This window comes from Pristiophorus japonicus, chromosome 6 (assembly GCF_044704955.1).
Source record: "Pristiophorus japonicus isolate sPriJap1 chromosome 6, sPriJap1.hap1, whole genome shotgun sequence".
NCBI lineage: Eukaryota > Metazoa > Chordata > Chondrichthyes > Pristiophoridae > Pristiophorus > Pristiophorus japonicus.
The window spans coordinates 21,881,630-21,895,544 of NC_091982.1; the positions used below are offsets into that span (position 1 = coordinate 21,881,630).

Genomic DNA, 13,915 nt, shown 5'->3' on the forward strand with positions numbered 1-13,915 from the left:
TTTAACTCTCACAATATGATAGTATTCTATCATATCTATCAATGAGTTACCTTTGGTGACATGGTAAAAATATACTGTAATGCTTCAAGCAAGAAGAGAGTCGGGATAAACGGTTCATTCTCTGATTGGCAAGCAGTAACTAGTGGGGTGCTGCAGGGATCAGTGCTGGGACCCCAACTATTTACAATCTATATTAACGACTTGGAAGAAGGGACTGAATGTAACGTAGCCAAGTTTGCTGACGATACAAAGATGAGCGGAAAAGCAATGTGTGAGGTGGACACAAAAAATCTGCAAAAGAAAATAGACAGGCTAAGTCAGTGGGCAAAAATTTGGCAGATGGAGTATAATGTTGGAAAGTGTGAGGTCATGCCTTTTGGCAGAAAAGAAATCAAAAAGCAAGTTATTATTTAAACGGAGAAAGATTGCAAAGTGCCTCAGTACAGTGGGACCTGGGGATACTTGTGCATGTATCTTGGCCTTTATTGCAAAAGGGATGGAGTATAAAAGCAGAGAAGTCTTGCTACAGCTATACAAGGTATTGGTGAGGCCACACCTGGAATACTGCGTGCAGTTTTGGTTTCCATATTTACGAAAGGATATACTTGCTTTGGAGACAGTTCAGAGAAGGTTCACTAGGTTGATTCTGGGGATGAGGGGGTTGACTTATGAGGAAAGGTTGAGTAGGTTGGGCCTCTACTCATTGAAGTTCAGAAGCATGAGAATTGATCTTATTGAAACATGTAAGATTATGAGGGGGCTTGACAAGGTGGATGCAGAGAGGATGTTTCCACTGATGGGGGAAACTAGAATTAGAGGGCATGATCTTAGAATAAGGGGCCACCCATTTAAAACAGAGATGAGGAGGAATTTCTTCTCTCAGAGGGTTGTAAATCTGTAGAATTTACTGCCTCGGAGAGCTGTGGAAGCTGGTACACTGAATAAATTTAAGACAGAAATAGACAGTTTCTTGAGCGATAAGGGGATAAGGGGTTATGGGGAGCGGGTGAGAAAGTGGAGCTGAGTCCATGATCAGATCAGCCATGATCTTATTGAATGGCAGAGCAGGCTCGAGGGGCCGTATGGCCTACTCCTATTTCTATTTCTTATGTTCTTATGTTAAACCATCTGTCCTGACACTATTCAGTAGTAAACAACATTATCTCTATGCTTTATTTAACTGACTAGAAAGATAAATAAGTATAGATAGCATTCTTCACCAAGCAACAAGAGAAAAGATGGGCAATAAAAATTGTACAGTCTTATCTCCTTACCTCAAACCCACTTAAGTCAACATCTCACTTATGTCGACAAAAAAATGAAGTCCCAGTCCTATCTTTGCACATTAATACCAAGAACTAACCGTTATGTTGATGTCAACATAAACCCTGGTTCACTTAAGTTGGACAAACATTTTAAGTCCCTAAAAGCATTAACTGCTCATGTCTGTCATTGCTTATGTCGACAGAGATTCTCCGCCGCTCCTTCCCGCTAATTTCTCTATACCGCTCACATTTTGTTGTGCTGGAAGGCCCCGGCGCTGGGGTAGGTGGTACCCAGTTGGATGCCTATTGCCGGGTTGGCTTTGGAGCTCATGCTTGCAAGAGATGAAGACCTTGTGTCAGGCTGGCTGCTGATGATGATGGAGTTACTAGAAATAGGACGGTTAGTCAGCAGAGCAGGGTCAGTGGAGGCAACTCAATATAATCAGGATCCGCCAGGGAGATAGCTTCAGACAGGGGTCAAGGATCAGCCATGCCCCAGGTAACAAGGGCAAGGTATCAATATCTAATCAGAGCAGAGTACAGGGAACTGATCAGACTGGGTATCAACATTTTTTTGGTAAGCTTCATATCTCTGTGCTACAATTGGCACTTTTATATTGTAATATTTACTGTTACTGTTTGCGATAGCTGGAATTTCCTTTATTAAATCATGTTACTTTGATCTGTGTGGATCACAAGCGCAGTACGGATGGGGTCGAGAGCCAGTGATTCAGGATTCTCTGGTCAGTTTTGCATCAATTCAAAGCAAATTGCTTATGTCGCCAAAATTAGAACGGCCCTGAAACGTCGGAATAAGTGGGTAGGACTGTAATTATCTGGGTGGAATAAATCACACAACTGCTATCCACGATCACAAAGGAAGTGGCTTGAAATGCCTGAAGTAGCTCTATTAGCCTGGAGAGATGCTTCTCATCTTGTCAAAAATAACACTGATAATGTCAGACCTGATAGAAAAATCCAGAAATGTTCATCGCAATGGGATTCAGGGTGGGGAATTAGCTTGGTCTGCTTCGCTGCAGCAGAGTCAAACTATGGCCATCACAGGATTACAAGATAAATGCGGATGAGGAAGAACATTCAATCAGTTTAGTAAGTCCGTCCTAAAGATCCACCTGCTACTCACCCACTTCATGGCATGTCATTTTTTATGATTCCAAAATTTGTGCCTCCGCCCGCTACCCATGAATCCATCCCATGTGTTGATCACTCTTCATATGAAGAAGAACTTCCTGAAATCAGTCCTAAATTTGCCTTTTACTAGTCTGAACCTGTATTCCTTTATCCTTCACTCACATTTTAATTTGAAGTCATTTTTCGGATTTACCTTTTATAAGAACATAAGAATTAAGAGCAGAAGTAGGCCATTCGGCCCCTCGAGCCCGCTCCGCCATTCAATAAGATCATGGCTGATCTTCTACCTCAACTCCACTTTCCTGCACTGTCCCCATAGCCCTTGGTTCCCTTAATATTCAAAAATCTATCAATCTCTGTCTTGAATATACTCAAAGACTGAGGACCCAAAATTGATGGCCCGCCCACTGCCGGCGACATTCCTCTTGAAGTTGCGCCCTGTGCCACTTTCCATTTGGTGTGGAGCAGGCAGGAGGGGAGAAACGGCGGGAACCGCCCACTGGCGTCAGCGGACGGCCGAGTGGCGCAACTGACCTCCCGCCTGGATGCCATATTGAAGCGGGCGGGAGTCGGCGCCAGAATGGGCAAGGACCACTGGCTGGAGGCTGTTCTATCCCCAACGTTGAGTATGAAGAACTGAACAAAAAGGTTAGTAAACATTTTTGAAATTTTTTCTTCACAGTGACTTACCTGGATGGGGTCCCCTGAAGGTGTTCTGATGGTTTTTTTTTTGATGATTTTCCTTTTCAGGTCTTTGACCCTCCGTGGGCCCGACTCCATTCTCGGTGGCACTTAGGCGGCAAGCACCTTTGCCGCTGAGATTAGGAGTTCCCGTCGGCTGCCGCCCAGATTGGTGTCGTAAGTCCCTCTTTTGCTGCCGTCACCCTTTCAAGGACCTTTTTTGCCGAATACACAGCCCAAAGTACCGTCAAGTACCTCGGCGGCCATCGGCGGTCCTTTGGGCTGTACTTGGGTGGGCGGGGGCCTTCACCAATTTCGGCCCCTGAGCCTCCAAACTGAGGTAGAGAATTCGAAAGATTCATCACCCTCTGAGTGAAGAAGTTTCTCCTCATCTCAGTCCTAAATGGCCAACTCCTTATTCTGAGACTGTGACCCCTGGTTCTAGACTCCCCAGCCAGAGGAAACGTCCTCTAGCCCTATACGAATTTTGTATGTTTCAGTGAGATCACCTCTCATTCTTCTAAACTCTAGAGAATATAGACCTAGTCAGCTCAATCTCTCCTCATAGGACAATTGCCCCATCCCAGGAATCAGTCTGGTGAACCTTCATTGTATTCCCTCCATGGCAAGTATATCCTTCCTTAGGTAAAGAGAACAAAACTGTACACAATACTCCAGGTGCGGTCTCACCAGGGCCCTATATAATTGCAATAAGATATCTTTACTCTTATACTCAAATACTCTTGTAATAAAGGTCAACAAACCATTTGCTTTCTTAATTGCTTGCTGTACCTGCAAGTAATCTTTCAGTGATTCGTGTACAAAGCCATCCAGGTCCCTCTGAACACCAACATTTCCTAATCTCTTACCATTTAAAAAGTACTCTGCTTTTCTATTTTCCTACCAAAGTGGATAACTTCACATTTCTCCATGTTATATTCCATTTGACATGTTCTTGCCCACTCACTTAGCCTGTCTATGTCCTCTTGAAGCCTCTTTGCAGCCTCCTCACAACTTACCTTCCCACCTAGCTTTGTATTATCAGCAAACTTGGATATATTACATTTGGTCCCCTCATCCAAATCATTGATATAGATTGTGAATAGCTGGGGCCCCAGCACTGATCCTTATGGCACCCCACTATTTGCAGCCTGCCAATCCAAAAATGACGCGTTTATTCCTATTCTCTTTTTTCTGTCCGTTAATCAATCCTCAATCCATGCCAATATATTACCCCCCTCTTGTGTGGCACCTTATCGAATGCCTTCTGAAAATCCAAATACACCACATCCACTGGTTCCCCCTTATCTATTCTATGAGTTACAACCTCAAAAAACTCTTAACAAATTTGTCAAACATGATTTCCCTTTCATAAATCCATGTTGACTCTGCCCAATTCTATTATTATTTTCTAAGTGCCCTATTACCACGTCCTTAATAATAGATTCTAACATTTTCCCTGTGATGTCAGGCTAACTGGTCTGTAGTTCCCCGTTTTCTCTCTCCCTCCTTTCTAAAATAGCGGGGTTACATTAGCTACCTTCCAATCTATGGGAACCGTTCTAGAATCTATGGAATATTGGAAGATGACAACCAATGCATTCACTATCTCTATAGCCACCTCTTTCAAAACCCTAGGACATAGGCCATCAGGTCCAGGGGGTTTATTGGCTTTCAATCCCATTCATTTCTCCAGTACTATTTTTTTACTTATACTAATTTCTTTCAGTTCCTCATTCTCGCTAGATACTTCATTCTCCACTGTTTCCGGGAAGTTTTATGTGTCTTCTTCCATGAACAGACACAAAGTATTTGTTTAATTTTGCCGCCATTTCCTTATTTCCCATTCATGGGCTCAAGCTTCAGACTCCTGCTAGGATGGCGCACATCGGAGAGGCCCACCTAATTTGTAGAACAAAAATTGCGCCAAATACTTACCTCGCAATTCTCCGATAGCTGCAGGGCCCATTTCCAGGTAGGCGCGGCGCAGCAGGAGCTGCTGGGGGCGGAGCTACAGCCCTGCGCCAAAAACAGTGCCGGCAGCTGCGCACGTGTGCAGTAGCTCCCGGCCCTCCCAGCGCGTCCTGTCTCCGGGGCGACAACCCTATCCCAGGCCGAAGGGACGTCGCCTCTAACCCGGGTCGAATGGCCTGACGCATCTTACCTCGTCGGCGGGGCTGCCCGGCATCTCGCTGGGGGCGAGCCAACCCGAAGTCCACCTTGGAGCCGGCATCTTCATCATCAGCGGCGGGGCCTACCCGCCCAGCCTCTCGCTGGGGGCGGGCCCGCCCAAAGTCTCCCGAAGTCCTCCGTTGGAGCCGATAGCGGCGTTGGAGCCCGTTCATCTACTTCTCCCCCTCCCTCCCCGTTCATCATCTTCTCCCCCCCCCGTTCATCTTCCTCTCCCTCCCCCCCCATTCATCATCTTCTCCCCCCCCCCCATTCATCTTCCTCTCCCTCCCCCTCCCCGTTCATCATCTTCTCCCCCCCCCCGTTCATCTTCCTCTCCCTCCCCCCCCATTCATCATCTTCTCCCCCCCCCCCATTCATCTTCCTCTCCCTCCCCCCCCCATTCATCATCTTCTCCCCCCCCCCGTTCATCTTCCTCTCCCTCCCCCCCCATTCATCATCTTCTCCCCCCCCCCCATTCATCTTCCTCTCCCTCCCCCCCCCATTCATCATCTTCTCCCCCCCCCCGTTCATCTTCCTCTCCCCCCTCTCTTCCCCCCCCTTCTCTTCTCTTCTCCCCCCCTCTCTTCGCTCCCCCCTTCTCTCCCCCCTTCTCTTCTCCCGTAACCCCCCCTTCTCTTCTCCCCACCTCCCTCTTCTCCCCCCACCCCTCTCTCTTGTCCCCGGTGCTGCAGTAGGTGAGTAGAAATATTTTTTTATTTATTGAGTGATTTTTTATTATTATTTTTTACTTTTTATTTTTTAATTTGTTTTGATTGATTTATTGGTTGATTTATTGATTTATTTATCATTTATTATTGATGATGGCTCTTTATCTGTAAAAGTGAACTGTTTAATGTTTGTAAACCCCCCTTCCCCCCCCCACCCCGCCCCATTTCTCGATCCCTACGCCTGATTTCTAAATGTAGGCAAGATTTTTCTGCGCGTACAAAAATCTACACTTACTCCATTCTAAGTTAGTTTGGAGTAAGTTGTCGCTGCCTAAACTTGCAAAACAGGCATAAGTGGCTGGACATGCCCCCTTTTGAAAAAAAATCTGTTCTATAATGAAACTAGTCTAACTCACTAGAACTGGAGCAAACTAAATGCTGAGAATTGCAATTTCTAAGATGCTCCATTCTAAACTAGTTGCTCCAAAAAAATAAGAGCAACTCAGGCTGAAACTTGAGCCCATAATTTCTCCTGTCTCAGCCTGTAGGGGACCCACATTTACTTTCGCTAATCTTTTCCCAGACCATTCGAAATCTAACCTATCTCTAAGGTCACCTTCAGTCATTTCCTTTGAAGATTGGAAGCCATAGTTTCTCCAGTTTTTCCTCATAGCTCAAACCTCTCTCGCTAGGGATCAGCCTCATGGCTCTTCTCAAAATTGTTTCCAGTTTCAATATTTCCTTTACATTTATGGTTGCCAGAACTGGATATAGTACTGAAGGTATGGTCTCACCAAAAGCATTACACAATTTCAGCATGATATCCGCTGATTTGTACTCTACTGTTTTGGCTATATAATTCAGCATTCCATTTCTTTGTTGCTTGTTGCTCTGTAGTAGGTGGACATATTGAGTACTGAGTCCACGAAGATCCTAGGTCTCCTTCAACTTCAACCTTAGACATGGTGACACCATTCATATAGTATGTATGTCACCCATTTTCTTTCCATGGGCAGTAGTTGGTTGTATTGTTCTGTCCACTCATGTATCGTATCCAACTCATTCTGTATTTCCCAAGCTGCCTCCTCAGAATCAACAGATCCTCCTAGTTTAATATTATCTTCAAATGTGACCAATTTGCATTGAGTTTCTTAATACAGGTCAGTCCAGAAACGAGTCAACAAATTTGATATTACACAGCTAAACCTAGAATTTCCAAATCAAACACTTCTCCTAAATCACAATACTCCAAAAGCCTGAACACAAAGCAACCTCTTTGGAACTATAGCTTCACTGATAATAAAGCATTTCCACAACTGCACGCCATAACTGCACGGTATTCACTATATTAGTAAAGTCTAATGGAGGTTGTTGAATAATGGGAGAAGGAATGAGGCAAGGTATGGAGGCAGACACACTGAAGCTGCACACGTGGCTGGAAGTGAGGTCAACTCAAAACTGACACACATAATGTACTGAACCTCAGACAAACTCTGGGAATTACACCAATCCTGCATGGGCTGAGGGCTGGAGTCTGTGGCCTGAAGGACATGCTGCCATGATAATGTCCTCATGCTCAGCCATTCTAGACAGCAGTCTGAGAGGCCAGAAAGAGTAGGGCTACCTTCAGCCCAGATCCTTGCTTACTGGAGAATGAAGTTGTTGTGGGTTTCGTTTGTTTGTAACCAATATAATTTCATTCAAGAAGCGACCCCCACCCCCCGCGCCCCCCAGGAAATGGAGGCAGGTAATACAGCAATCATTATAATTTGTACCTGTTCCATCATCACTCGAGCTAAACCCGCAGATCAGACTGATGTGCCGTACCCATCTGTTCATTTCATCCTCAGTTTTAGCCACCAAGTAGAATGTACGCGTTGGAGTCTTTACTTCAAAAACATAATTGTTCTGGAATTCCTTTTTACTGAGTTTTAACCCAGCTTCAATATTCTCGCAATCGGTGAGGTTTATCATGCGGAGCGGTTTCTTGGAGTGGTGGTTTTTGTAGTATTCAAGGACGTCTGGATTGCCACTGAATCGGCCACTACGCAGCACAAACCAACGCTTCCTCCAGGCCTGGAAAACAGAACAGTCAGACTTAAGCATCACTGCACGAGCAAAGATTTTCTCCCCTCTTCAAGGGGTTGACCCTCACTGGAATACACTTCTTGTACCTCACCCTGGTGGTCATTCTTCATTGTGAACCTAAACACTGACAGTCAGTTTGTGATTTGATTATGTTTCGTGGCGGGGGGGAGTGGTGAAGGGAGGAACCAGAGAGTCCAATCCTGTTATTCTTCGGCAACAACAACAACTTGTATTTATATAGCGCCTTTAGAGTAGTGAAATATCCCAAGACGCTTCACAGGAGTGTTATGAGACAAAACATTTGACACTGAGCCACATAAGGGCAGGAAGAGGAAGGTTTTAAGGAGCATCTTAAAGAAGGAAAGAGAAGTAGAAAGGCGGAGAGGTTTAGGCAAGGGTATTCAGGGTATTAAGGGTTACGGGACCAAGGCAAGTAAATGGAGTTAAAATTCAGATCAGCCATGATCGAACCGACTGGTGGAACAGGTGCGAGGAGCTGAATGGCCTCTGTTCCTATGTTCCTTGTTGTCCACACATAAACTCTTTAACAGGGATCAACAGATACCAACCAGGAGTGGGAGTCCTGTCTGAGTTATCACCCCTGTAGCACAGGGGCACTTAGGCCAATGGTTCTGCTCTTGTCACAACAGTAGAGATAAACTAACTCATCACAGACCGGGTTTGGTCAAATTTATCATGACATTATATAGTGGATAAGTATAGGTTCTAAGCTGCAGCAACCTGCAGCATATACATATATAGGAATCCTATGCACATCCAGACGATATTAAATGGAAATGTGTGAAATATTTCTTGTATGCTATAAGCGTGGGATAAATTTGTGGTTCAATGTGTCCTCATTTGCATACATTCCACTCAAAGGACACTTAGGTGGAAATTCATTTAGACTAGTTTCTGGGCTCAAAATAAGCAAGCGCACACCAGAAACCTGAATCTCTCCCAAAATTGAGCTTCGGGCCTCATTTTAATATAAGCGAGCTTGTCGGCACCTGTTGCGCCTCCAGAGGCAGCTTGTCCAATGTCGGGGAATGAATTTGGGCCATCTGCTTCACCGGCAGTGCCCTCAGATAAGTCCTAGATGAGGGGCAGGGAAGCATATTATTAACTAAAATCATTACCCAGTCCTCCTTGACTTGAAAGCATTTTGTAGATCTGACTCATTCATACAAAATACCCAGGAATAATGCAAACAGTTATTTTCGTCAGGAGATGATTAAGATGACATAATTCCGGTGCGATTGTGGGGTTCTCTATTCATCTGTGTGCAAGACTTTGGAAAGATGCGACTAGGGAAGGAAGTGGAGAAGCAGTGTAGAGGTGTGAAAATACTTAAATAGCAGAAGCAGATCCAAAAAGTTTGCATTGAGATCAAAACCTGAGACAGCTTCCCCAATGGTTAAACATATTGGGAAAGCAAACCAGTTTGATACCTAGTTTGCACCGAGTGAGCTGGTCTTCGATGGGCAACAGATGGAACGTTACAATTGGCTTTGTCGAGAGCAGAAAAAACAGCCAGGGTTCCCGCTCCTGACTACCACCCCTACTGGAAAATCCAAATATGAAAACTTTGGGTTAGAACTGAAGTAGGTTTGGATTATGTATCATGTGGTTGAATAACTTTACAACATTCACTGCCTAGAATGGCCCACTTGTGCATAATACTGGAGGGCTGCCAGCACCATGGGGCTGTACCCCAGCAACAGTCATCTCATTCACAAAATAAGGGGAAAAATTGAGGGAATTCACTGCTGTAACTGTGTACCCATACGCCAGCATGATTCAGGATCTTCACGAGAGAGAGGGGGAGTGGAGAAAAATTACCAAGAAATTTTTTTTTTAATTATCTGCATATTACAAATAAATATTTCCTACTTTTACAAGTGTTAGAAAATATTATCAGTTGACGGTATCTTTAATTACAAAAGAGAAGACATCAACACTGAATATAATTATGGTAAACCTTTTACTTTCTTTAATAGATGAAAGATGAGCACAGTATTCTTTTGTAAGTACTGTCACATGGTTTTGCAACACATGTGGTAAAAGTGGTTTAACACACAAAGCACAATTTCCTTTCATTTGAATCTCTAAGCTATGGGCGCTGAACACATTGTTTGTTAAAGAAGAAGTCCAACTGTAAGGTAATTATGCAAATTGGGTATAGTTTGCTCATTTATATGATGTACACTTCATTACTACATGGAATTTCTTCACAAGCATAATCATACCATCGCAAATAGATACAGACTAGGAAGGACATTGAGCCCAACTTAACTCACCCATCCAGGAAAAAAACCTTAAAGAGGCAGTAATGGAGCTTATAGAGGGGGGTGGCAATTTTGGCCCTATACCTCTAGAAATAAACCCTAGTGCTTGGTTTGCCTTTTTTATGGCCTTTCTAACCTGTGTCGCAACGTTTATTGATTTGTGTATTTGTACTCCGAAATCCCTTTGTTCCTCTACTTCACCTAGACCCGCACCCTCCAAGTAATAAGTGACCTCCCTATTCTGCCTACCAAAATATAATACCCCACATTTGCCTGTGTTGAAATTCATTTGCCAATTATATGCCCATTCTTCAAGTTTATTAATGTCCTCCTGTAATGTCTCAGTCCTCCTCAATATTGACTGTCCACCCCAATTTGGTGTCATTAATTTCACACATTGACTATTCTTTGTGTGAAAAACTTTCTGATATCACAGGTAGTAGTAAGTACATAATTCCAAAGCAAAAGCATTGAAAAAAATGATTGTCAAAGATACTTAACAAATACTTTTGTATTTACAGTGGAATGTGAGAGCCCTCTGGCCTTAACATTGACTTTAATGGCTTCAAACCTGAACTACAGTTCCCATTTTCTCTCTGACAGTAGGTGTGAACAATGTGGGATGGGTGGATAGAGTGGGTTGGTACTTCCCCTTTTCCTTGTTGTGTTCCTTTTCAAATGTTTTTCATCCGAAATATCTTCCAGTCCCGAGGAAGAGTCTTAAGACCTGAAAGGTCGAATGACTTCTGTTTTTCCACAGTTGCTGCCTGACCTGCTGAGTAATTCTCACTTTTTGTACTGTCTTTTCAGACTTCCAGCATCTACAGTATTTTAGTTTTTGCTTATGTACAACATGAAAGTGGTTTGAGAAGAAAGGCTACATTCAGAGTTTTATTTATTTTCAAGTGACATACTGTAACACGCATAAAATAATTGAACAAGCAATACTTTATAAAGCACAGTGCCCTTCAAATGGGATGAATACAAATCTGAGGTCATTCCTCCCATTAGATAACAGCAGCCCTGTCATTTTTACTGGTTTGCTGTGACTGGGAACATTGGGGGGAAAAAATCAATCAAAAATCAATTTTGAAGGCTTGAACATACTTTGCAGCCAGTGGAGGGTTGCTCTCCATTTACTGGGAATCTAATACTACCCATATTCGCATTATAATGGCATCTATTTTTAAAAAGAATCTTATCAGTGTCCTGTACATATTTCAGCATAGCTGTAATGATACTTATATTAGTCAATTATGAGTAACTGCTAATCAATTATTTATCCAACATGACATTAGCCTGATGTTATCACATCATTTCTCGACTACTGTGTTTATTTGCAGCACTTTACATGGTATACGGCAAAAAAGTGCCCCTAATATAAATAATAAAGAGCTTACTATTGTTTCTATGAAATCATAAGCCTTATCATTAAAAATGTGTTTCCTCTTTTTTAAACTTTCCAATATCTTTATGTTCCTGACCCACACATTTAAATCGAAAGAGGTTGTGCCAGACTGGAACCAGAAAATTGCGTGGTGGGGCTTGAAGGCTTATCACAGTAGGAGGAAGAAGGCAGCTAACGAGTTGCCTGTAAAATCTACTTTAAAAAAAAGATTTGACGCTACTGTTGGGGCCTGTGCACTGAGAGAAACTGCACATGCACCTCTGCAAATAACCCTCGGAGCTCCCCGGTACCACGCTTTGAACACTCGATGTCAGGGCCTAACAGGGGACCCTGGCTTTCAGAGTTCAAGTAGAACAAATGGCAGGCAACATGGTGGAGGGTGTGGTTTCCATTTCTCAACATGGTTTGCATGAGCCCATCCACATATGGGTGTCTCTGAGCATGTTTCCAGTCCGCCCACCGAAGGTCTGCTTCAAAACCAGTGGAAGGAAGCCGGAAGTCCTGAACAATGTTGTCAGCTGTGACTCAGTGGTAGCACACTCGCCTCTGAGTCAGAAGGTCATGGGTTCAAGTCCCGTTCCAAAAACTTGAGCAGATAAATCTAGGTTGACACTCCAGTGCAGTGCCAAGGGAATGCTGCATTGTCGGAGTTGCCATCTTTCGGATGAAACGTTAAAGTGAGGCCCCATCTGCCCTCTCAGGTAGACATAAAAGATCCCACGAAAAGCAGGGGAGTTATCCCTGGCGTCCCGGCCAATATTTATCCCTCATAATCAGCATAACAAAAACAGATTATCTGGTCATTATCACATTGCTATTTGTGGGAGTTTGCTGTGCGCAAATTGGCTGCCGCATTACAACAGTGACTGCGCTCCAAAAGTACTTCATTGGCTGTAAAGCACTTTGAGATGTCCGATGGTCATAAAAGGCGCTATATAAATGCAAGTCTTTCTTTCTTTCAATGTGTCAAGAACATGTAGCTACCACTCAGTGCTGCATTAGACCAGTGGGTTCCAGATTCTATTTCTGGATTGTGCTGAGTTAGTTGATCTCAGCTGGAGAATTACAATTGCCCTCTGGACTCTGTGGTAGGGAAAGGGAAATATCAGCAAAGGTTCCTTCTCCTGATTGGTAGCCAATTGGAAAATGCACATTTTGACTGTCATTTGAGCATAGAATTAAACTCAACTGTGATGGTGTCTAAAGTTAAATGTCCTGTTAACACTCACTTGAGAGACTCACTCATGAAGAATGGCTAATTAGGCAAGGTTAGGAGGGCTACTGGTGCTCATAGAATCCCAGATACTCCAGCAAAAGTCAGCAGCTTTGCTATAGGAAGAGAAAGAAACTGCCAAAAGAAAACAATTTCTTTACACTGTGGCATTTTATGTAACATTGTTATACATGTACACCAGATTTAAAGTCAAGCTGGTAGAAATTGGTTATGGCCTGTTTTCAGGCACATACCGACAGTACACAGACAGGACGCGCCAGCACTAGGAGGCCCGAGGCATGCCCTAAATTGGACCTTGGGCATAATTTCAATAATTTAGGTGAGCTGTCAATGCCTGTTGTGCCACCTGAGACAGCTCGCCCACTTCAAAGGGATGAATTTTGGCCACTTGCATTGCCAATAAAGCAGTCCTCAGGTAAATCCTGGGAGATCAAGGAAGGACGGTGGGAGTTTGGAGGAGAGGGCCTATCATGGGCCGGCAACAACCCTCAGGAGTGCTGTGGACCCGGGAGGGCACTCGTTCTTCTCCTGGCTCCACTTAAAGTTTAAAAATTATTTTTTTATTTAACTTTTTTGTTGGGGGCCGCTGCTGAGCTGATTAGGCCTGGCATCTGCGCCGTCCAATTTAGGCGAGGGGTCCTAAAAAAAAGGGTTAGGTTCCTCACTTGCATATGTAAGGAGCCTAGCACTTGTTTCAGGCAGTCGTCAGCGGCGCCTGAAAAAATCAGATGACCCAATTTAGGATCGGATGTATTTCGGGGCCCTTGAGGCACAAGAGATAGCACCATGAAATTGGTACTTTTTGGCCCCACCCTGTGCCTGAGAAACAGGTCCAACTGGTTCCAATTTCTCCCCCCTTCCATGTGTTTAAAACATGCAGCTAACAGTTTCAAGATAAAATGATGGTATATTTTTAGCATCCCAATGGTCACATATATTATTTACCTTGCAGTTTCTCT

At 43.8% G+C, this 13,915-nt stretch overlaps 1 protein-coding gene across 3 annotated transcripts in view; it reads right to left on the reverse strand.

Annotated features, from left to right (window-relative positions):
• gab3 (GRB2 associated binding protein 3) overlaps window positions 1–13,915 on the reverse strand; it is a 157,024-nt gene that overhangs the window by 50,054 nt on the left and 93,055 nt on the right. For all 3 annotated transcript variants that reach the window (XM_070882698.1, XM_070882695.1, XM_070882696.1), the window contains exon 2: window positions 7,714–8,014. In XM_070882698.1, coding sequence (XP_070738799.1) covers window positions 7,714–8,014 — 301 coding nt within the window. The remainder of the gene's footprint in view (window positions 1–7,713; window positions 8,015–13,915) is intronic.